This window comes from Glycine soja, chromosome 5, assembly GCF_004193775.1.
Source record: "Glycine soja cultivar W05 chromosome 5, ASM419377v2, whole genome shotgun sequence".
NCBI classification, from domain to species: Eukaryota; Viridiplantae; Streptophyta; class Magnoliopsida; order Fabales; family Fabaceae; genus Glycine; species Glycine soja.
In genome coordinates this window covers 38413726-38436948 of record NC_041006.1, presented here as the reverse complement: position 1 = coordinate 38436948, position 23223 = coordinate 38413726, and the positions used below count along the sequence as shown (strand labels likewise).

At 31.6% G+C, this 23223-nt stretch overlaps 3 protein-coding genes across 3 annotated transcripts; 1 reads left to right on the top strand and 2 right to left on the bottom strand.

Annotated features, from left to right (window-relative positions):
- Positions 1–2141: 2141 nt before the first annotated feature.
- On the top strand, positions 2142–5337 carry LOC114413092 (ras-related protein Rab11A-like). The gene is made up of 2 exons (XM_028377292.1): positions 2142–2457; positions 4747–5337. The coding sequence occupies exons 1-2, from the start codon at positions 2216–2218 to the stop codon at positions 5192–5194; spliced, it is 690 nt and encodes a 229-aa protein (XP_028233093.1). The 5' UTR covers positions 2142–2215; the 3' UTR covers positions 5195–5337.
- Positions 5338–7928: 2591 nt separating this feature from the next.
- LOC114413089 (tRNA (cytosine(34)-C(5))-methyltransferase-like) lies at positions 7929–15585 on the bottom strand. The gene is made up of 14 exons (XM_028377288.1): positions 15227–15585; positions 15077–15143; positions 14873–14988; positions 14677–14743; positions 14463–14511; positions 14255–14340; positions 13830–14080; positions 13699–13754; positions 12292–12377; positions 11076–11168; positions 10077–10401; positions 9359–9888; positions 8447–8681; positions 7929–8365 (listed from the first exon to the last, which is right to left on the bottom strand). Exons 1-14 carry the CDS (start codon positions 15487–15489, stop codon positions 8121–8123), a joined length of 2469 nt encoding a protein of 822 aa, XP_028233089.1. The 5' UTR covers positions 15490–15585; the 3' UTR covers positions 7929–8120.
- Positions 15586–17112: 1527 nt separating this feature from the next.
- Positions 17113–20260, bottom strand: LOC114413090 (serine/threonine-protein kinase SAPK2-like). The gene is made up of 9 exons (XM_028377289.1): positions 19882–20260; positions 19702–19776; positions 18937–19038; positions 18542–18595; positions 18339–18431; positions 18166–18258; positions 17955–18059; positions 17747–17845; positions 17113–17656 (listed from the first exon to the last, which is right to left on the bottom strand). The coding sequence occupies exons 1-9, from the start codon at positions 20017–20019 to the stop codon at positions 17366–17368; spliced, it is 1050 nt and encodes a 349-aa protein (XP_028233090.1). The 5' UTR covers positions 20020–20260; the 3' UTR covers positions 17113–17365.
- Positions 20261–23223: the final 2963 nt, after the last annotated feature.

The window sequence follows — 23223 nt, the reverse complement described above, 5'->3', positions numbered from 1 at the left end:
TTTCATTCATTTAGATTAAAAAAAAAACACATCCATAATCGATACAAATAATTAATAATAATAAAGTACTTGCAATAGATCCATCTTTTATGTTGTTTTAGCTCAATTTGGGTTTAGCCAGCCAAAATCTTATATAAATAAGGTTTTTCGCCATACTTGAACCTTATTTCATAAAACCAAATTGAACATTGGCTTTGAATTATTATAAATTGCAACACATATTAAGTATTTATCTGGATCAATCTAAACCCACTTGATGAAATATAGAATTTAAATTTTAAGTTCTGAACATAACTTTAATCCATTTGAGCTTAATTCACAAAAATATCAATATAGTTTGGACCTTATTTTAGAAACTTAAGTTTAATCTAAACTTTTTAGCCTAACCTATTGGAGACTATGACTTACATCCAATTAGGATCAACTTCACTTTAATCTTACCCAATGAAATATCCGATTTCAGATACAATTTTTTTAGCACAAGTTAAATGAAAATTATTTTAATCTTATTTGATAATGGTCAATTTAAGTTTAACTAAAAAAACAAATAATTTGAAATTTCATTGAATTTATATTGTGTTTGAGAAAGCATTTCAGTTAGTCTCTATTTTTTTTTTACTAATTGCAAAATTTATTTGACTATTCAGTAAACAAATATTTTTTAGTAACTTATTAATAGTTTTACATATATTTTGAAATGTTTTTTTAACTAGTGTTTTTTAAAATACTAACTTATAACTTTTTATATTTTCTTTTAGTTTTATCCTAGATATATTCATCCAATTTTCTAATTACCTTCTTAAAATAAATCATGATTTTATTTTATTTTTGTTATTTTATATTTTTCAGATATTTCAATAATTAGTTTTTTTGAATACTTATAATTTAAGAAATTAGATTTTTCAGCTTTCAGCTAACTATTAATTAGTTTTACTAAACATAAAGTTAATTGGAAACTGAAAAATTAAGCATTTACTAGTTAGTTTTTAGCTAGTTATTCAACTAATTTTTTCTACTTATTTTTAAAAATAAATCATAATTTTATTATTTTCCTGTCATTATATATTTTTTAGATACTATAATAACTAATTTTGTTAAACATTTATTATTTAATAAGCTAATTTTTTAACTTTTAATTACTAAATTTTAACTATCAATTCACTTTTTAACTTCTACTTAACTTTTTCCCTTAGTTATGTTAAATATAACTTAAATCTAATTGATGAAATGTAAGATTTCAACTTTATAATTTGACAACAAATTAAATGTAAACTTTTTCGTTCTATTTAACCTAACTGTTTATAATTTTTCTCTCCTCAAGCGTTATTTTCCTCTCTCAAATTATATCTAAATAAAAGATTAAGTTTAACAATATTTTTTTTGGACTATGAAATATTCATTGTTTAAAGATGAGTATTTTTTTTCAAATATAAATTATTTCATACTCAAATTTAAGGTTAGAATTTGAATCTTGAATTATTTAATTAAGAGATTAAAATTACTATATATTAGTAATAATATTTATTTAAAAATAAAATAAAAATAAAATTAGTTTATCTAAAAAAATAATGTTGTGAATATTTTAAATAGTTATTTGCAACATTAATGTCATCAGTACTAATCAGACAACTCACCCGAGAAATCCGCAACGCGTAGACGCTGCGATCGCTCGAAAGTAAAAATAAGAGCTGTCCTCAACCGTTCTTCCTCTCATCTTTCATTCATCATCAATGATCAAACACCCAACAACCTGCCACTTCTCTCATTCATTGGTGGGGAGACGCTTCTTCATTCCCACCTCACTCGTGCACGTGTCACGTGACACGTGTCTCACCCCTCCTCTCCAATAATCATACACGTAGTGTACCATAAGAGTTTTTTTTTTTTCAATCTTACTATTATTTCCATGTAATATTCACTGTTAAAAACTTGAATTATATCCCCTAACATGATTTTCTTAAAAATTAAAATTAAAATTCTGAATCACTTAATTAAAAAACAATAATCAATATCACTTAAGTGTGAGAGATACACAATAAATAATAAATAAATAAACAAGTAAGTGTTCCTTTAATCAAAAAGGCAATAACAAAAAAGAGTGTAGCATTTAAGTTTTAACCTTAAAGCGAAAGAAACAGTACATATATGTGTATGTGTAAGTAAGTAAGTTGAAGATATATTATTGTGATTGTGAACAGAAAAAGTGTAGTGGGAAATGGCAGGTGCGGGTGCAGGAGGAGGGTATGGGGACGCGAACCAGAGGATAGACTACGTGTTCAAGGTGGTGCTGATAGGGGACTCGGCGGTGGGGAAGTCGCAGATACTAGCTCGGTTTGCGAGGAACGAGTTCAGCTTGGACTCCAAGTCCACCATCGGTGTTGAATTTCAGACGAGGACTTTGGTTATCGATCACAAGACCGTTAAGGCTCAGATCTGGGACACTGCCGGCCAAGAACGGTACTCTATAACTTCTTTTCCACAGTTTCTTAATATTGTTAGTTTTGGCTCGAATCTGTTAATTTGCGTCACCGACGTCGTTTCGCGCGTGATCTGATCGTCGCGGCGGAGGATCGCGTGGATTTGTGTTTTAACTAAGGTTACTGAGCTGATCTATTGTGATCATTACGTTGTGTATTGGTAATTGATATGTGACTGAAGCACGTTCAGGAAAAAGAGACGGTATAGATTATAGAACATGGACAAGGATGAGTCCCGGGACTTTACCACGAAACAAGGAAAATTCTATCCAATAATATTCATTAAGTGGAAAGGAAGTTTCTTATTGCTACCAATTCGTGTTCCACGAACACTATATGTTGCTGATCACCGTGATTTTCGTTAATTTTGAAAAAAAAAATATTTATTTATTTTTACAATTTAACCAACTATATTAAAACATTTGTTTCGTAAAATAATATTTTTTCTTTCTACAAATTTTCGTACCATTTAGTATTGCTAGAGTGGAAAACATACGGCAAGCCGTTTTGTAGTTTACTGTCATTTCATTGATCACTTCTTTGTCTCCTCCATATTTGTGGTTAAGGTTTTAAATTGCAGTCAGACTCATACGTGCAGTTTCGTTGTAATATTTTATATTGCGAAATATTGTTAACAAATCTGGCTTATATGGTCACAATTGCAGTAGTAAAGACCAAAAACCTTAGATTTTGGGACTGTAGTTGTGATTGCAAATAACTTTATAAAACCTTGAATAAGGTTTTAAATTGTGGTGCATGCAGTTTTGTCACAATCCTGAATTTTGTGAAAAATTGTTGACAAATATTGTTAATATGGCTGCAATTGCAGCAGCAAAGACCGGAAAAATCTTGACCTTGTGGCTACAGTAGTGATTGTGGACCATTTTCTGGTTGTGAATTAGAATTAGTTATTTGTACAGATGACTTTGAGGTGTGAATGTGGTCTCAGATTCTCAGTTACCGAAATTGCCGGGATGCTGTTAATTTTCTCACTCAGTTTTTTGAAGTTCGCAACGGTATTTTTTTAGTAAAAAAACTGCAGTGGAACGAATTTCTGGTCACTATGCCATTGTGTTGCTGCCTTTTTTTTTTTTTTGTGAATGATGCAGTTATTATTAAAACTCCCGTTAGATTTAATCTTGCATTTGCATTGCTGGTTGCTGCTATTGTCTTTTCTTTTTTGGTCGACCGTTGCTGCTATTGTCTAATCTTTTATGATAAATTTATGTCAAGGAATTGATACTAATGCCTTTCGATAAATCGTTATACAAAGTTGCTGACTTTCAAGCTGATGCATCTCTGCCTTTGGTTTTTCTTGGTCGACATATAATACTCTACATTCTCAAGCTATATGACAGATAATAAATTTGTAAACGAAAGGAAAATGCAAACAGAATTTGGAACATCGCATGCATGTGTAAATTTTGGTATTATTTTGTGATGGGATTACCACTGATGGTAATGCATGAATTATTGCATAAGTTGTTTAATGTGATATGATATGACGTTTTACAGAGTATAGAGAAATTAGTTGCTTAAATTTGTAAGGAAGACATAGAATCTCATTAAGTTTCCCATTTTCAACTAGCAGTCACCATTCTCCATTTATTGAGATTTTAAAATAACTCATTTTCCAATATGAAGTACAACAAGCCTCAGTTCAAAACCATTGCCTATCTTGAGATTTAGAGCACGCAGACAGAAGTCAGAACAAGCTGCGATGGACTATCCATGAAATTGGCTGCATGGGCAATCTATGCAAATGGTTCATACTTGAAGAGTGCTTTGGGTATCTCAAAATATTATTTTCACCATCTATCTTTTAATTTTTTTTATCGGCCTTATTTTCACAATTTATCATCTCAATCTTTCAGAGACTTTATTATTATTATTATTGTTATTATTATTATTATTTTGAACAGCTTTTATTATTAGTGTTGTTGATTCTTCAAAAACTTTAATAATAAGTGTTTTAGAACTTGTCAATTTTGATCAAGTAGCTTTAGCACGGGGCATCATTTAGTTAAATTGTACTTGCTAACATAATTAGTTTGGACATGCATTCCTTTTTCTCACTTGTTAGTAATCAACAGTGTAGAATAGAACTATTTTTTCTTGCATGCAATTATATCTAGTTAGTGCTTCTTCACATGATTAATTACGATTATTTCTTATCATGTCTTGGTGGTTCGAATGGTTGGCTTAAAGTACATTAAATGCCAAATTTCAGTTTAAACTAATATTTCATTTTCAATGGTTTATGATACAGATACAGAGCAGTTACGAGTGCATATTACAGGGGTGCTGTGGGGGCAATGTTGGTTTATGACATCACTAAACGCCAAACCTTTGATCACATACCACGTTGGTTAGAAGAACTGCGCAACCATGCTGACAAGAACATAGTCATCATTCTTACAGGCAACAAATGTGATCTTGAGAACCAGCGTGACGTACCCACTGAGGATGCAAAAGAATTTGCTGAGAAAGAAGGGTTGTTTTTCTTAGAGACCTCAGCACTAGAAGCAACTAATGTTGAAACAGCCTTCATAACTGTCTTGACAGAAATATACAACATTGTCAACAAGAAGAACCTAACTGCTGATGAAAATCAGGGAAATGGGAACTCAGCATCTTTGTCTGGCCAGAAGATTATCGTTCCAGGCCCTGCACAGGAAATCCCTGCTAAGAGGAATATGTGTTGTCAATCATCTTGACTTTATTTATAATTTGTTTCTATTTAGTGTATTTCATGGTTGTGTTCTTATTACCAAATTTTAAAGGTTTGGCGCATTGCTTTTTTTGTACATTTAAATTTAATTTGATTTGGTTGGCGAGTTAAACATTAAAAATGAAAGTAGATACAAATTGCTTTTTTTTTTCTTCTTTGAACAATTGCTTGGTTCAATATACATGAATTTTGTAGGTGAAATGGGTGGACTTGGAACTAATCGAATGTGAAAATATCATCATTCGTGCTTATAGTTCGAACATTGCTGTATTTTTCCAATGGGGTCATCTGGTAAGCCCATCCAATCTTAGTAGAAGGTTTGCACAGTAAATTTGTTATGATAATTTATTGTAAATTTGTTAATTTTAATAATAATTATTTTAAAAATTATATGAATGATAACTTATGATTAATAAAAGTGTAAAATTATTTGACAATCTTAATACATAATTATTAAACTTTAATTTAAATTAGATTTGTTAATTTACGTAAATATGATAAATTTTGATTTTATTCTTTTAAGTCCTTGTAAATTTTAGAAGTTTTAAAAATATTTTTATAACTATTTATTAATAATGCCATGCAAATAAATATGTCATATCACATGCCATCTTAAAGTGATTGTTATATGATATGTTTGAAAAATTATCACTTTAACGTTAAATAACAAGAGGTTATTTTAAAATTTTTCATACATCATCAAGTACAAATTTATAGTCGAGAAATTAAAAATATTTTAAATAATTTTAAAATAATTATTATAAAAGTTAATATTTTTATGCATCACAATTTATATTTAAATGATAACATAATTCTATTAAATCATTTGAAAAATTAAATTTATGAAGATGGAAAGCAACATTTTTAAAAAATATTAAAACAAAAAATTAATCCATTTTACATAGATTAAAGATAAATCTAAAAGTGAATTTTACTTTTATGGCTTGTTTGGTAGTGTTGAAGAGAAGGAAAAATAAAAGGAAAATTGAAGAAATGAAGGGATGTTGGAAAGCATGACTCGTTTGGTTTTTTGGAAATGAAGGATTGAAGAAATAAAAAGGTGTGGATCTTAAAGAGAGAGAGAGAGAGATTGTGTTGCTTATTGAAAGAGAGTTTTGACTATAATCATGGACTATATAATTGATTTTGTGTTGGAATATAATAAAGTTGAATATTGACTTTACCTTTTCCCTTAACACCTAATCAAATCAATTACACTCACACTCACTTAGTGGGTGTTTGGTTTGAGTTGAAAAATTGATTTTGGATATTTTTTTTTCACATGTTTGATTTCATGTTTGAGAAGAATTTAAAATTGATTATGATCCATAATTAATTTTGAATTGGAGTAACTTTAAATAACTTTTGCGTTAAATTCAAAATTTTGTATTAAATTTTACTTTAAACTTAATTTTATAATAAAATATTCAAACATAAATCACATCACTTCAAAATCAATCTTAACCAAAATAAATTCTATTCAAAATTTATTTTGACAACGATCCATCCAAATATGCACTTAATCAATCATCCTCTCCCCAACACCTAATCAATTATCTCCTCCTCTCCAGCCAACCAACCAATCAATCAATATATATATATATATATATATATATATTTTTTTTCTTCTTTTGGACCTACTTCTCCCTCTATTTCCTTTTCTCTCTGCGAAACATACTTAGGAGTGGTTTGGTTGCAGTTAAATGTGTGAACAAAAATGGTGGTGTTTTGATTGCAATGAGTCGTTGAGAAATTTAAAAAACAAAACTAGTGGGATCCATAAAAAAAGTTTCCTTGCCAAAACAGATTGAAGATGAAATTGTATTGCATTCAATGTGCTAAACAAACAAGTCTTCTCCTATCTCATAATAATAATATTTTTATTTAATGTTATTTTTTTATCTATCAAATCACTTAAATTCAAATATTTTTCTTTTATTTCATTCTATTTCTCTTCAATCAAATTACTTTTATTTTTATTTTATTTTATTTTATTTCTCATCTATTTCTCTTATTTTCTTACATATTATTTTTTTTCTTCACAACCAAACACATCCTTAATTTGTCAATTTGAATAGCATGTTTGTTTTCCCATCACGTCCACTTCAATCCACATCTATATTAGCTTCTACGTTTATTTTGATATTTGACGTCATTTGAGCCACTGACCCACGAATTAGATGCAGTAACAAACATGCATTGAATTTGAATGCATCGCGCCAATAAGAATTGATTTCAACTACCAGCAACCTAGTATGTCTAGACCTGTCAGAGCCAATACTGTATGTCCAACGGAAAAGTACGTCAAACATTGCACTAGAGTTGTTAACTACTATAATGGACATTCTAAGCATCTAAAACTAAAAACAAAACACATTGTAGCTAGGAGGCTACCTAGATATAATACATGTTTGTTTCTCCGGTTAAATTGCGGCAGCATGCAGCATGAAGCCTGAGACCATTTCACCACAAACGTAAGGATATTGTTGCTTCCTAAAAAAGGAGGTTGGTCCCAACATACGTTCGCACCGGTGATCCAAACACGCTTATAATTTTAGAGTTTATTCCCGTAGTAAAATAAACGGCATCTGAGTTCGACTAAAATCTACCAGTTACATGATGCGCGAGGGACGACTTTATAAAATTTTCTCATGTTGAACCTCTAAAGTCTAAACCATACAGCAACAGAGTTTCTCAGAAGCAATTTAAGAAACCAAAACTATAAATATGGACCAGCATCTGTCTATGAAAATAATGACGGGGTTAACAAAAACAAGCAATTTTTTCACTATCGTTTCATAGGTGAAGGGCAAAATCACCATTTCTATAAATGACAAATAGCACAAATATCTGTTAGAACTTACAACAGGGTAAAGAATATCTGTTAAGTAGTCACTTTAACTCAGTAGCTTTCACACATCGTCATCATTTTCCCTGTTCAACTCTTGCACAGGCTGAACTTCTTCCACATCATTAGAGGAATTGTCCAAATGCCCAGAGGAGCCCTTTTCAGTGTCAAAACGTATTAAAAGCCTTTCCAGTAGTTCTTGGCAGTCCATTGCAGTAACCATCACTGACAATCTCGCCCTACCCTTCCAGCATCCAATGGCTATCGTTGACTCATCCACTTTGAGAGACTCTGCAGCAACTGTTTTCCCTGCAGAAAAAGATCCTATAAACAATTATGTTGATGCCAATGGGTATTAAACTTCTCTATGGCGTGGTGACAGATACATACCTATACACATAATTACCACACAACAGCCTGGCAATAGGTTTGCTGCCTTTTCACCAAACTCGGCATCAGTAAAATCTTCAAACTTTACTTCTTTGTTCTGCAGAAGATGCTTGAAGTCTGAGGGAGATGCATGCAGAATCTGTTTGGTTATGTATGGAAGAATAAGGGGCAATCCTTCAGATGATATCCGGAAAGCACATGGTGCAGAGCTACCTTCTCGCGCTGTTTGTCTTTCCTGTAAGATGAAAGTATATTTCACTCAGTCATAAGAATTAATCAAAGCTCGTTTATCACAGACAGTCAAGGACTGACCAATAAATATTAGTAAATGGTGCAGATTGTGCCAATAACTAACAGAATGCATGTCACTTGCAATATCCTAGAATATTCCAAAAAGAAATTTGGTATGCAAAACAGTCATACAAGAATTATTTATTTATTATATTACATAACTAATCCTTACCACCATATGTCATAGTTAAATGAGCAAATGACTATAATCCATACCCGATTAAAATCAACATGAATTTAAAAACTGTCAACAAAACAAAAATAGAAATAAATGCCTAGGTACGGAAACAATTTATGAAACGACTCAGAAATACTATTCTCTAACCATAAACAATAGTACAGTCTACTGACTTCTTTAACATCAAAATGTCAAATAAATTATACACTTCACTTTTACTAATCAAATTCTAACTAAATTTGTTGCCCTTGCCTATATCAATCTCCTACGACTGTATGATTATCTAACTAATGTTTTTGGAGTGCTTCTAATGAAGAAATTATTAACATCAACATAAATTATTTTGACAATTAGTATCACGGAGGATAAATAAATCAATCACATAAAATATAATACTAACAAAAACAAAAATATCTCTTAAATTGAGGATAAGTTATACTTACAAACATCTTCATGCCAATTGATGTTATTTTAAGTTGCTGCCCAACTTTGAAGTTCAACTCAAGAACATCCTTGACTGACTTGGAGATATAATAAATTCTTTTCACATGATTTGTATCACTGTTTCTTGTAACAAGGTGACCGTTGAAAGGAAAACGCTCATCAATTCCATAGAAATCCTTTATACTATTAATAATTGTTTCATCTTTGAAAAAAACAACAGGGTCAACACCCCTCCATTTGCCTTGAATTTGTAGCTTTCTTTTACCTGGAACCCTCTTCGTTGTGTTTTGTACATTATCGGGCTCTCGAGTTTCCTTGGAATTCTGTTCTTCACATGTAACAGGACCAACTTCCAAATCTTCGGTAATGGGTTCATTGTCATCTACATTTTCCTCTGACACTGCATTCAAGACTTCTTCATGTGTACTTTCTGGTGAAGTAATCTGTGGTACTTGTGCATCATTAAGACTCTGGTTTGCTGGTTCTACATATTGCTCGTCAATCTTTTTTTTGGTTTGTTCTGTAATTGCTGCAAGAAAGAAAAATAAATAAAAAACCTATTATGGCAAGCAAAGAAAGGTCTGTGACAAAATGAACATAAAAAAGGCAGAAATGGAAACTTGGAATTATTTTCCCATGTTCTCCAAAATTTCCTAATTATCTGCTAACAGAAACAGAGAGAGAGATAGAAACAAATGTAGTCAGAAGAAAAACTACCTGGCAGAGGAGAAACTTTTTGCAGTACAGCAATGAAGAAGGCTCCAGTGTTCTGATCATGAGGCAGTATCCTCATGCAATGCTCTAGAGGGAAATCACAAACTTCCGCGGCAGACTCGGACATCACAGGATTCTCTACTGCTTGAACACCATCTCCAGCATTTCCGTTAATACCATTAGTAATGCCCTCTGGGTCAACACTACAACTACTATCAACAAGATCATGATGGCCTCTGCCAGAAGGAAACATACTGGAAAGAATTACACTTCTACGATACTTAGGAACATCTTTATAAGAGACCAACCAAGTGCCCTTGTCATATATCTGCATCTCCAAAATCAAACACCTTTAAAAAAAATTAAATGCATGCAGCTACAAAACAAAGTTAACCCCTTCCACATTTGAAGCCACAAACAGAATCCAAAGCAGAACCAACAGCTTCTATAAGAATGCAAGGTCAAGTTGGATAAACTTAATTTTCTGTTTAGAAAGTTTAAAACTTGATTCTATACCATGGACATGAATGTTGGTATAACTTGACGGACATCCAACATATCAAATAGCAGAAATTTGATTAGAAAGAATTCACTACCAGTCACATTAAAAAAAAAAACAAATCAGCAAAACAGCATTTCAAGTCCATCAAAATTCAAATAGCAAGGAATAACACAACTGATGAAACAAACATTTTCAGCCTGGCCTGCACCAAGTTTCTTTTACCCACAACTACCATAAGGAAAGTACAATACATTGGAACACTGAATATCATCCAGAGGAAAGAACAGAGGAAAATAAGAAAGCCAACCACCCTTAACACTGTCAAATCACATAATGTAAGAGGGCATTGTCTCCAAGAGAATCCTCAAAGATGAGATACACACTAAAACTTTGGGATGTATAGGTAGGGAACATATTTATTCGTTAATATTACATATATTTTCTTCAAAATTCTGACTTCTTAACAAATAAATGGTAAGTTGGTCACAGCAAACACAAACCTTCCATCTCTTGAGACCTGGCTGACGAATTAGTTGTGAAAGCTCACTAGAAACATCAACAAGTTTGACAGACCCTCCACACCTCCGCAAAACCTGCAACATGACATAGAAGAGGGCAAAAAGAAAAAAAGAATTGAGCAGTGCTTCTCTTTACATTCTCATTTGTCTTTTTTTAAAAGAAAAATGCTTTTTAGTTAAAAAATATACTAAAAAAGTTAGGGGGTGTTTGGTTTGGTTGTTTTCTGTTTTCATTTTCACTGAAAATAGAAAACGGTGATGAAAATGTGTTTGGTTGGATTTCTGAAAACATTTTCAGTGAAAATGAAAACAGAAAACAACCAGAAAATGAGAACAATAAAATTTCATTTTCAGTGTTTTCAGTTGAGAACAGAAACCTCATTTCGAATAAAATGAAATTGCGGTGGCAATGAATATAATTTTAAGCAAATCATAAATTTTCAGTATTTTTATTTCATGAAAACAGAAAACAAGAAGTCAAACCAAACATGCTTTCAGAATTCTAATCTTTTGAAAATGAAAACAGTTTGCAGAAAATGAAAACAGGAAATAAAAACAAAAAATGAAAATGCAAACCAAACACACCCTTAGTTTTTCCATAAGCTAAAATCTAGAAAGAATCGCTTTTGAAAAAAGTGCCAAATCCTGCACTAGATTCTAGCAAAAACATCAGTGGTAAATAAATACTCATAAACTTAATTCACTGATTATCAGTCATAAATTACCACCCAAAATATTTTTTTAAAAATGTCGGGAGTGAGATGGAGAGAAATAATTCAAGTAACATGGGAGAAAAAGCATTCATTTATTTGTGTCAGGAAGTGAAAGGCAGAGAAATAGAATTGCTATGCTGCAAACAGCCAAACCAGTGAATGAAGAATGGGATGCTTTTGGAGTAGAGAGGAAAAGAAACAAAAAGAAAAGGTGGAACAAAACTGCCTAGGTCATATCCTGCTGTTGTGGAAACAAATAGAATTTGCAAGCATTTACCCATTTTTCATTATTTTTAGAAGCAAGTACCAAAGGCTTGCCTGTACCAAGTACATACATGATACAGGTACACCTAAGAAATCAAACCATGCTTCAAATCAATTTAATTAATCTTTTTGTTGATATTAATATGTCAAAGCACTTTTAAGGGGAAAGCTAAAAAAAAGTACGGCTGCAACAAAGTATAGAGCTTTCAAGTTAAGATTACCTCAGCAACCACAGCTTCATTCTCAATAGGATTCATTGAGCATGTTGAATACACCATTCTTCCACCAATTTTAAGTAGAGATAAACCTGAGAATAGCAGTATTCAGTTAATATTGACAAAAACATCTTAGATAAATATCATAAACCCTAGTTCATTTCTACTTTTTAATTAGCTAAAGACAAAAAAACAGCAGTAGTTTTTTTACCACAGTATATTTGTTTATTGAAGTTTTAGAATGAGCAAAAGAGAAAATCAATTTAAAGTACATAATATGAAACTATTCCTTGGTGTAAGAATGTTTGTCATCTTCAGAAGACACATAATAAGCACGATAATGATACATTGAGAAATGAGGAGTGGTAGTAACACTTTCATTCTTACACATTATTATTGCTTTCCAACAAATTTCAGTCAATAAAAGTGCATTAAAGAAATTGACGGAAGGTCATAAGCCTTTGTAAGTATATGTCAGGAGAAATAAGAAATAGGTTTTAGCAGTAATTCTCACTATTTCTGTGCTGAACTGTTACGTGGAAGTTATTTGTGTGATTTATTTGGCAGTTATTTGTTAATTGTGGGTTTTATGTGTGTTCTAGAAGTGGGGGTGGATTATTCAGAGTGTAGTTTTGTTGCTTGCTTTATATCAAAGGAGAATACTTCTTGAGAAAAAACCCTTGTGTGCTTAGTGCCTGTACAGCAAATCTGGTCATTAAAAGTTTAAAACCAGATTTTTTCTGAAATACAATCACTATTTTGTGTTTCTAAATTCTTGAAAAATTACTGGTCTGGTCCTTCAGGCTCAATATAATGCAAGTGTGTTCTCTTTCAAAGAATTGGAAAGAAGCACAGAACAATAAATTACAAAGCAAACTTAATCTGGAAGCACAAATAGTTTCACTTAATGATCCTTGTCAATTTAAACACACACAGTCAAAGACAGATCCAAGGGGGGGGCAAGCAGCACCCCCCCCCCCCCTCTCCCATAGGATCCTTTATGTATATATAAGAAAGAAAAAAAATTGACACCCCCCCCCTCCCTGATACACTCCTGGATCTGTCCCTGCACACAGTATAGAGCAGCCAAGTCACCATGAACATCTTGTAACTAAACCTAATTGCCCATGCTAGACAAGTCTAGTTGAGTTCAATTTATAATCATCTGCTAGTTAACAAAACTCTAACAAGCATATCATAGACTTAAGCAAGGATTTCTAGTGATTAGTGAAATAATATATTGCCTAAAGCAAATGTCTTGAACAAAAGGTCAATGTGAGACAACCCCTGTTGGCTATTACTAATTTTCTAGCTGAAAAAAAAGACTAAGATGATGGCACCATATAAGGAAACAGAACACAAGACTAATGTTGGCAGGACCTAAATTAGAAACAGAAAGCAATCAAAAAGCACCTCGCATAGCAATTAAAACTTGTAGGCTGTGAAGGCCATGTCCCATCCCTGTGTTCCTGCAAAAAGGTAAAATAAGTATTAAAATAATTTGGAGATTGAAAAGTGGAGCTAGATAAAGGAATAAAAACTACCATTTCCTCCAGAGATCAGGAGCCTTACGAAGGGTACCATCTCCACTGCATGGGACATCACACAGAACACGATCAAATAACAGTTGGCCAATATTGTGATCTAACTCCATCCTTTCATAATTCCTGTTTAAACGGCATCCTGGGAAGTGCTGAGCTTCGTGATTTGTAACAATTAGGTTGGCTGTGCACATTCTTTTGGTTTGGTGGATCAGAAGATTACATCTTTGGACATCAAGATCATTTGCTATAACCTAATTATAAAAAAGACATTAATAAAAACTGTTGCATATGTAGCTGGCCCAATCATTACAGGTCAAAATTAGATAACTCTTTAGTCAAGAAAATCAAAATGCAGCTAACTACCAACAAGGAATAAAGGGCAAAGAAACAGATATCAACACTTTTGTAATTAAAATGGCACAAACCATTCCATCAGGTAATGATCCTGCTTTAGATGATTGGTGTATAATCTCAAGCAATTGGAACGTTTTTGAACCTGGTGCAGCACACACTGAAAAAGGGAAAGAAAAAATAAAATAGTCAGAATTGCTGAAGTTTGAATTCCAAATTAAGCAATATAAAATAAGGCTGGTAAAACAATAAAAAGTACTTTATACACTAGAAGTTGCTTACTATCAAGCACAAAATGATCTGAATGCACATCCAAGAAGAGGGGAGGAACCTATGTTTCAAACAACCATTAGAGTGACATTAGTTGAATTCTTAAAAGGTTAGAACAATTAGTAACCTACAGGTACTAAAGCATTCAAAATTTTCAAAATTCTAAAATAAAAGAAAATCACTTTGTATGATCATGAAGATTGAAAGAGTATATGAAGTGACCCACCATACTGACAGCTTCCTGTCTTGTGATATTTCCAATCTCATTTTCTAGTTTTAAGAATTCATGGAACCTGCAATGCAAGATTTAACCTAATCAAAGGCACCAATTGGCATAACATTTCAATTCATTATTTGGCAGTAGCATGTTCATGTATTTCAATTCATTATTTGGGAGTAGCATATTCATGAATTCTATTGACCTCTCAAGCGTTTGGTTCTTCCTGAGCTGCATCCGAGAAAAATTTGAATGCCAAGCGAAGTTCCCAGGGTACCACAGCAACGGCCGAATAGCCTCCGTTTCACCTCCTTCAACAACCTGCAAACAACAATTCCGTTCACAACCAAAAATAAACACTAACATAAAAATTAGAAAGAAAAAAAAAAAACAGTAGCAGGTAACATACCTCATCGCGAAGAGAATGCACGAAGTCATTCTCCAATTGAGAACGAAGGTCGTCGGAGAACTGGCTACTGCAATCGCGAAACAAAACGACATGTGAATGAGAGAAGAGAACAATAGAATAGAATGTAGAGGTTGGGATTGTTAGTTTGACCTAGAGTTGATTCTGAAGGTTGCGGGCAATGGAGTTCTGAGAAGTGCGACGAATTGGTCCCAGTATTGCAGGTCCACTATTCCCTGCTCTTTGTAGTAGAAATCAAAAGCGGCGTTCTCAGTGGCGAAGGGAGTCCACGCAGGATTGTTTTCGGTTGAAGAAGGATCGGGATCCGATTTGGAACGCTTCCACACGTTCTCTCTGCTCTGGCGGAAGTGTTTTCTCTGAGTGCGTGATCTGCCTCCTCTCCCGCCACCACCCATTGTTGTCGTCGCGGATTGCTTCTGATTCTGCTTCGCCGGACAGTTACGCCGTTAGGATTTTGGTAGGGTTTTGGCAAAACGTGTGGTTCAGTAATTGATTGGGCTTTTCTGCCTTAACACCTGACCCAAATATCCCTGGACCTGCCCATCCAAACTTTTTTTTTTTATTTCCTTAAAGTTCGTTCCAATATAGAGTATTTGCGAAATAATATGACTTTTTTTTACTCGTAGTTCCCATGGTTTTAAATAGATTTTAGTTAGCTAAATACAATTGAGTGTTTTTTTTAAAAGAAAAAATACAATTGAGTTAATTATATTTCCCCTCGTTTTTAGTCGATTTCCACTTTTAATCCCTAAGAAAATTGACTGATCTTAATTCTTAAATTTTTCATCCAGATTTTTTTAAAAAAAAAAGGAGACTGAAAATATTAATATTGCAAAAAAATTTAACATGAAAAGTTCTTTTAGTTTATTTTAACAATTGGAAAAAGTAGTGAGCAATCCAATCAAACCCAATCTCGAGCTCAATTATACATATGCTTCACCACATCGAACTAAAATAGCTCACATTATTCAAACTCAAAATTTAGAATCCAAGTCATAATATTTAAATTGTTATTATCATAACAAGTACCAATATAATATATGAACTTATACATAACTACTCATTAATGTTTAAATTGTTATCATTGTAGTGAGTAATAACTTAATATGATATGATTGATAAATAATTTAACTTATAAAAGAAATGTGTTGGGAGTTACAATAATAATAGTAACAACAAATATACTACATTAACATCATATAGATAGCAGGTAATAAGATAAATAAATCATATATTTATCTGCACCAAATAATAGTAATAAAGTATAATTATTATATGTTACTGTATCATATTCTAGTCATCCAAATCTTTTAAAGGTTAAGTTTAAATTTGAAAATTCATATATCCTCAGTTTAAAAAAAAGAATCAACAAAAGGTTAGTATTTTAATTTTTAAGGAGCAGCATAATGCATCAGCATCGCTGATATTACATGAGTTGTCTAGTGCTTTTAGACGACGCCGATACAATGACAATGATAGATCAGTTATTATTCAAATGTGAATTTGTCATTTAACGTTTATAATAATTACATGAAAACGAGACATCGCAAATTATTTTACTTATATAATAGTGAGAGAAGGGAAGGATCGTGCAACAGAAATAGACCCAAACTACTATATTATTAATTATTACATATGCATGCAGTCTGGCTTGATTTTTTGGCTAAGCATTAAACCAACCAAGAAACCAGTAACATTCCCTTATTCCCACATTGGCAGATAACAAGACAAGCTAACTTCTAATAAAAGAAAAATCAATTACAGTTTACGAATAAGTTAATTTTTGAAGATTATCAAATTTTTGTAATAGAGATTATTAGTAAGATTAAGTTTCTTTTGTATAGACAAACGCACATGTTGCATTTGTTTTAACATCTTGGTATAGGCCTTCTTGTATCAGGGAAACTTTTGATTTTCTCTAACTAGGTATGCCTCATTTATTGTTGTATCATTTTGGGTTTAATATAATTTACATTTTTTTCAAAAAAAAAAAGAAAATCAAAACCATGATAGCTAGATTTTGTTTGGTTCTACCTTATCTATCTATTGTTAGATTTCAATCTAAAATCAATACAAACAACCTACTAAAATAAGAAATTAAGATGGACTATAGATTTTAATACGATGTTAGATTTCAACTTATAATCAATTGACACTAATTGATATGAAACTTCCTGACATCTATCTCGTTAAGTACCCTCTTATCTTAAACGACTTTTCAGGGAGAAATAGTGTGCAAAGTGCAAGATTGCAAGCATCATCAATATTCATTCACAATGCACAGACAAAATCACCGCTTGTCTCAATGTCATCAATGTCAGCATCCGCATCAATATCATCAAGGTCCATGCTGCCCCCAACAAATTGCTCACTAACTTTTGGGCCCTCACTCGGTTTCCTAGCCTCTTGAATTATGGACAGTATTTCTTCAATGCTTTGAGTCTCAGATGAGTCGTCATTCACATCATCATTTTGCAACACCCCTTCACTCTCGTCCATAAATTCTAGTGGCAAATTCATGAGGAACCAAGGGTGCATTTTAATCTCCGGTATGGTAATTCTCTGCTTCAAATAATGTAACCCAAAGTTAACATCATATAATAATAATAATAAATGTTATTATGTAATGCAACAAACATAAATAATTTGTACCTTTTCCGGGTTGGCCACAAATATTCGAGACAAAAGGTACCTACACTCTTTACTGATACGTACATAGTCTGGAATAGAATAGTGGACACTAAGAATTCGCTGTCAAAATTATTCAAAATAAATTAATTAATCGTGTGATTAATAATTAATTAGTCATATTACACTTGAAAACTAAAAGGGAATTCGTATTATTATTGGTTCAACTAACCTGAAGTGTTTTTCTGAAGTTTCTTGGGTCTTCTGGGTCTTCAAAAGGATATGCTCCAACCAACATCACATATAAGGTCACCCCACAAGACCAAACATCCGCGACCTAATCATTCTCGAGGATAAGAACATATCAGTGGCTAAACATTAGCTCCAAATGAGTGAAGCCACGGCTACATGATTGGAAAGGGAAAATTTAGATGTAAAGTTACCTTGCCATCATATTCTCTTCTTGACAAAACCTCTGGTGCAATATAGGCAGGGGTTCCTACAGTAGATTTTGGCTGGGAGTGCAAAACAGATGACTGAAGAAAGATAGGAACACCGTTGAGTAATTAAGAAACATTATGTTAGATGAAATTAAGTAGTAGCAATAAGTTCTTGCCTTTGAGTAACCGAAGTCACAGATTTTAAGTCGTGGTGCTGAGCTTCCATCTAGAAGTGTGTTTTCCAGCTTAAGATCTCTATGGCAAATTTCCTGCAACAAAATTACACCTTCAATTCAGCTAGTTAAAGTAGTATGACTTAATTTGAATCATTCATTGAAAAATAAACCATTTGGATTCAGATTGAACAAGAATATGGTACCATTGAATGGCAATAGCTGACTCCAGAAATCAGTTGCTGAAAGAAATATCTCGCCTATGCATGGAAAAGGAGAAATTAGTATGAAATTTTCTGTTACAAGCATCTAGGATGTGAATATATATAAAATAAAACTAAAAAAAAAAAAAAAAAAGAGTCTAGATACGATGTCCAAATTATTAGAAAGCAGCTAACAGGCCATCAACTTGCCATTCGAAATTTCACACACTAATATGTTTCATGCATAATGTACAGTTGATGCAATCTTAATTTTACTGTTTTGGAATCTAAAAAATTAAGGTAATACAATGGCCATCTTGGACAAAAGCACTATCATAAAGCCACTGGAGCTTTTCGTTATCAATTATTAGAAATGATTTAAATCTAATCTAATCTACCTCGTCCTCACTGAATCTCCCAGCACTGCATATTCTTTCAAACAGTTCTCCCCCGGCAGCATATTCCATGACTATTGCAAGATGAGTTGGAGTGAGTAACACCTGCGATGAATTATATGCCACAAATCCGCATAAAAGTCAAGATGCTGTTAGCTAACATGTTATAAATCCCACCTGGACTAGTCATATAGTTACATGATATATATAAATGAGGGACGATAAAAGATAAATAGAGCTTTGAACGAAGAAGAAACATTACATCTCCTATTACAAGAGTAAAAGAGTAATGTATATCTTCTTCTTTCAAAGCACCTATCTTTTGTTGCCTGTATACACTCTTTTGGTCATATTACTAGTTGACATGGGAGCTCAATAAAGTATAAGAGAAAGAATTTAAGAAATCAAATTGAAAAGATTTCTTGTTCAGTTCTTTACAAGATTCTGGAAAATTCTTTTTAAGGAAAACCAAAAAAATGACCCTGCATATTGAGATCCTTCAGGGAACCGTATATTGTAGAGAATAAAACTGAATTATGAGGAAGATAGAAAGAAATCATGCTTTCATAACCTCGAAATATTTGTTCCATTCCGGGACAAAATTGAATTTAGGACAGAGTTTAGGTGTATATGTCCCTGGATGCATATATATTTTCACAAAGTTGGTAAGAAGTAGCTAAAGGAAGGGAATGATTTTCTTCCGAGAAGGCAAATAATTACACTTTGAGACTATACTCATTGAAACCAAAAATGTCTCCAATTCCTTACCTCTTTAAATCTAATGATATTGGGATGCTTCAAGGACCTATGATTTATAATCTCTCTTTGCACGTGTTCATCAATCTGCAAAACCCAATAGAACCCCATTAACAAAGGACAATCCAAAGTACATATGTACAAGACTAAGGTATGACAACAGAAAAGATACATGGAGTTTGAAAATGGAACCTTGAAGCCTCTCTCAATGAACTTGATAGCATACAATTCACCACTCCATTTTTCCTTGACCAGCTTTGCCACACCAAAGTTCCCTGACCCAATATCTTTAATTATCTCATACCGTTCCATGGTTAAGCTTGCAAGCATGAATTGAACTCTATATAATAACTATCAGCAACTGGGTGTTGTATCAATTGAGGTGTGTGAGCTAGCCAATCTTTCTATCTTGCTTTGCTTATTGGACTTGAACTACTTGTTTGCGTGTAGCATCGCATCTTTTTTATGGCCTCCAAATTCCAATGCGCAAAAGTTTGCAAATAAAAGATGATTAGGTTCTGGGTTTGGATGCCCTTATTGCAAATTACAATTGGACTGTCACTATGCCTTCAGACACAGGACTTTGTATGTCAGAAATATATACTAGTATTTAGTTAGTTAGGTATAAATTTATGAGAGATGGCATATCCTTTTTCACTATTTTTTCTTGATAATCATCTTAATATCTTATAGAAAATTAACTAACATATTTAATATTTTGAAAACATCAAAATTATTAGAAATTTGCTTTGTTTAATGGTTAGAGAATATTGTAAAAGAATAAGAAACTACTAGTATTTACTATATATTATTATTATTACATCTTTTAAGTATTTGAATTATTATTTGATATGTATAAATACCATATTTGTATTATAAGTGAAAATTGTACGCATATTATGGCCTGCAATTTTGTTCATATCAGATAATAATACTCACATAAAGCATCTCACTAATCCGAGCATGAAGGATAAAACTCTTTTACCAAGTTTTTAATATAATTACTTTTTAAAAATGGATAAAAATACTAGTTACATTTATAATAAGATGCTTCAATTAAAAATAAAATTTGAATTTATATATTTTTTATAAAGGAAAGGAGACAAAAAAAAATGAAGTAAGACTATTGGTTGATTAAACATATGTAAAAAAGTACTGATATTATAATAATAAATATTCCTTCTATTGAAGGTTTTAAAAACAGTTTGTGGCTGTAATTTTATTGTTAAAGTTTTTTAAGTGTCCTTTTCTACAATTTTGAGCGCATTAGTCGTATTTTATGTGATTTATGATAATATTACTATCGTGAAAAATGAGAAAACTGGGACAGTGATTCAAAACCTTGTTATTATTATAAATAAAAAAATAAAATATTACGAATAATATTACTTTTTGAGGGAATGGAATCTAGCTCACTTGGTTGAATAGGAATGAATAAATCTTTATATACTTTTAATATTATTTTCAATTTCTACAAATAAAAAATTATTACTTTTCTGTTTTATATATAAAAAATATTTTTATTATAATTTAAAAAACACAAGATTATTCAGTGAGATCTATTAGTAATTACACTCGTTTCTCCATGAGCATTTATTGGTGGTTGAAAAAAAAAAGTAACCATCTCTTAAACTGTTAATATAATGGATAGTTTTAAAATAAAATTAAAATTTATAACAAATTAGTTAATCTAATTATTTTTATTGATATGATGAATTAGATAATTATTTTTTTTATATAAAACTGGAATTAATAATATTTATGTTATACTCTCCGTGTTCCAAAATATGTATATTTGAAAAAAAATACTTCAAAATAAATATTGTATTTGATTTTTTAATGTTATTTTTTTATTAATACCCCTGATAGATTTGTTTTAGTTTTTTTAATCAATATTAATATTATTTTATTTCATTTATTTAATAAAATTAATTTTATAAAATTATTATTCTGTTTTATATGAAATGATAGTATTTGTTAGCTTTTTTTAAGTGTGTACAGTAGCATATTTTGGATGGATGAAGTAAACAAAATAAAATATCAGAAGATAAAAAAAGGTTACACATGGCGTGAATTCATTGGTTGAAAGTAGTAGCAGACAAACAAAGATTTTGATCCGACGATGCAGTCAATTGTTTCCAGGACCAAACGTCGGGTAAGGATAGCGACACGTACTCGCCCTTCCACGAACATGAACAGAACACGAGTCAACTGGTGTTGACCATTTTCCACGTCAGAACCGCGAGTATAGTAGGACTTTGCTACTCTCGGCGAGTGGGTGTGGGTGCGCACTACAGACAAGTAATATGCGAATGAATTTGGAGAAGCAGAGACAGGTCAGTTCACAACCATGCTTAGACAAATTTGAAGACCTTCTCTGACACCTCATTACAAATTTAGGGGTGTATTGGATTGGGATTTTGAGAGAATATTTTGACAAAAACAATCTTGAAGATTTTAAAAGATTATGTGGGATTGTATTGATTTTGTGGGATTTTAAAAGATTTTTTTTAAAAGACTTTTTATAATCAGGATTCTTAACCCAAGATTTTAATGGATTTCTAACACATATTTTTAAGATTTCAAAGTACTTTATGGATTTTTAAGATTTTGAAAGATTAATACATTTTAAACAAAAAAATAACGGAAGTTACAAAAGTGAATGAAAAATATGATAAATAAATTATAATGTTTGAATAAAGAAAATAAAAACGATAGAAATCTTAAACCTTTTAATAATAAAGTCATTATTGCCTAAAAAAATAATAACAAAGTGATTTTCACTTCATGTTCGCCTAATTATTAGCATTTTCTCCACCAATAGTAACTATGTCTTAAAAACAACAATTTTTTACTTTTAAAAAAGTAAATTGCACAACTTTTAATACAAAATTTCTATACATAATACACTAACAAGTGTCTTAAGGACACATGTTAGCATTTTCCATAAAAATCATAAAATCATTTAAAAAAAAACTATTAACAAAATAACAATAATAATAACACAATAACAATTAAAAAATTATTAACACAATAATAATAATAATAACACGCTGTCAAAAAAATAATAATAACACATTAATAATTAACATTTTAATAATAACACAAGAAAATAATAATAATAATAATGGACGTTGTAAAAAAACAAGTTGAAGAAACAGAAAAAAAAAATTATTTTGATTTGCATATACAGTACTAAAAAAAAAGCAATATGAAATCTTGATGCATATCAATTGCCATTCTTTTGATGCATATTCATTGCCTGGACGTTGAAAACAATATGAATACGAAATCTTGAAGCATATACAGCACCCTTTTCTTTTGATTTGCGTAATATATACATATAGTATGAACAATATTGACTATCGATTGCCATTAAAAAAATAGGTAAAATTGATTGAAAAGTTGTAAGAGAATGAACCTGGTAGTGGTTTGTGTCTTGTTCGGCAGGAGAAGAAAAAGTCTTTGGAAGATTATGAAAAGTCTCAAGGGTTTGGGTGAGATTGTTGAAGGAGTATTTTATGTGTATTTCTA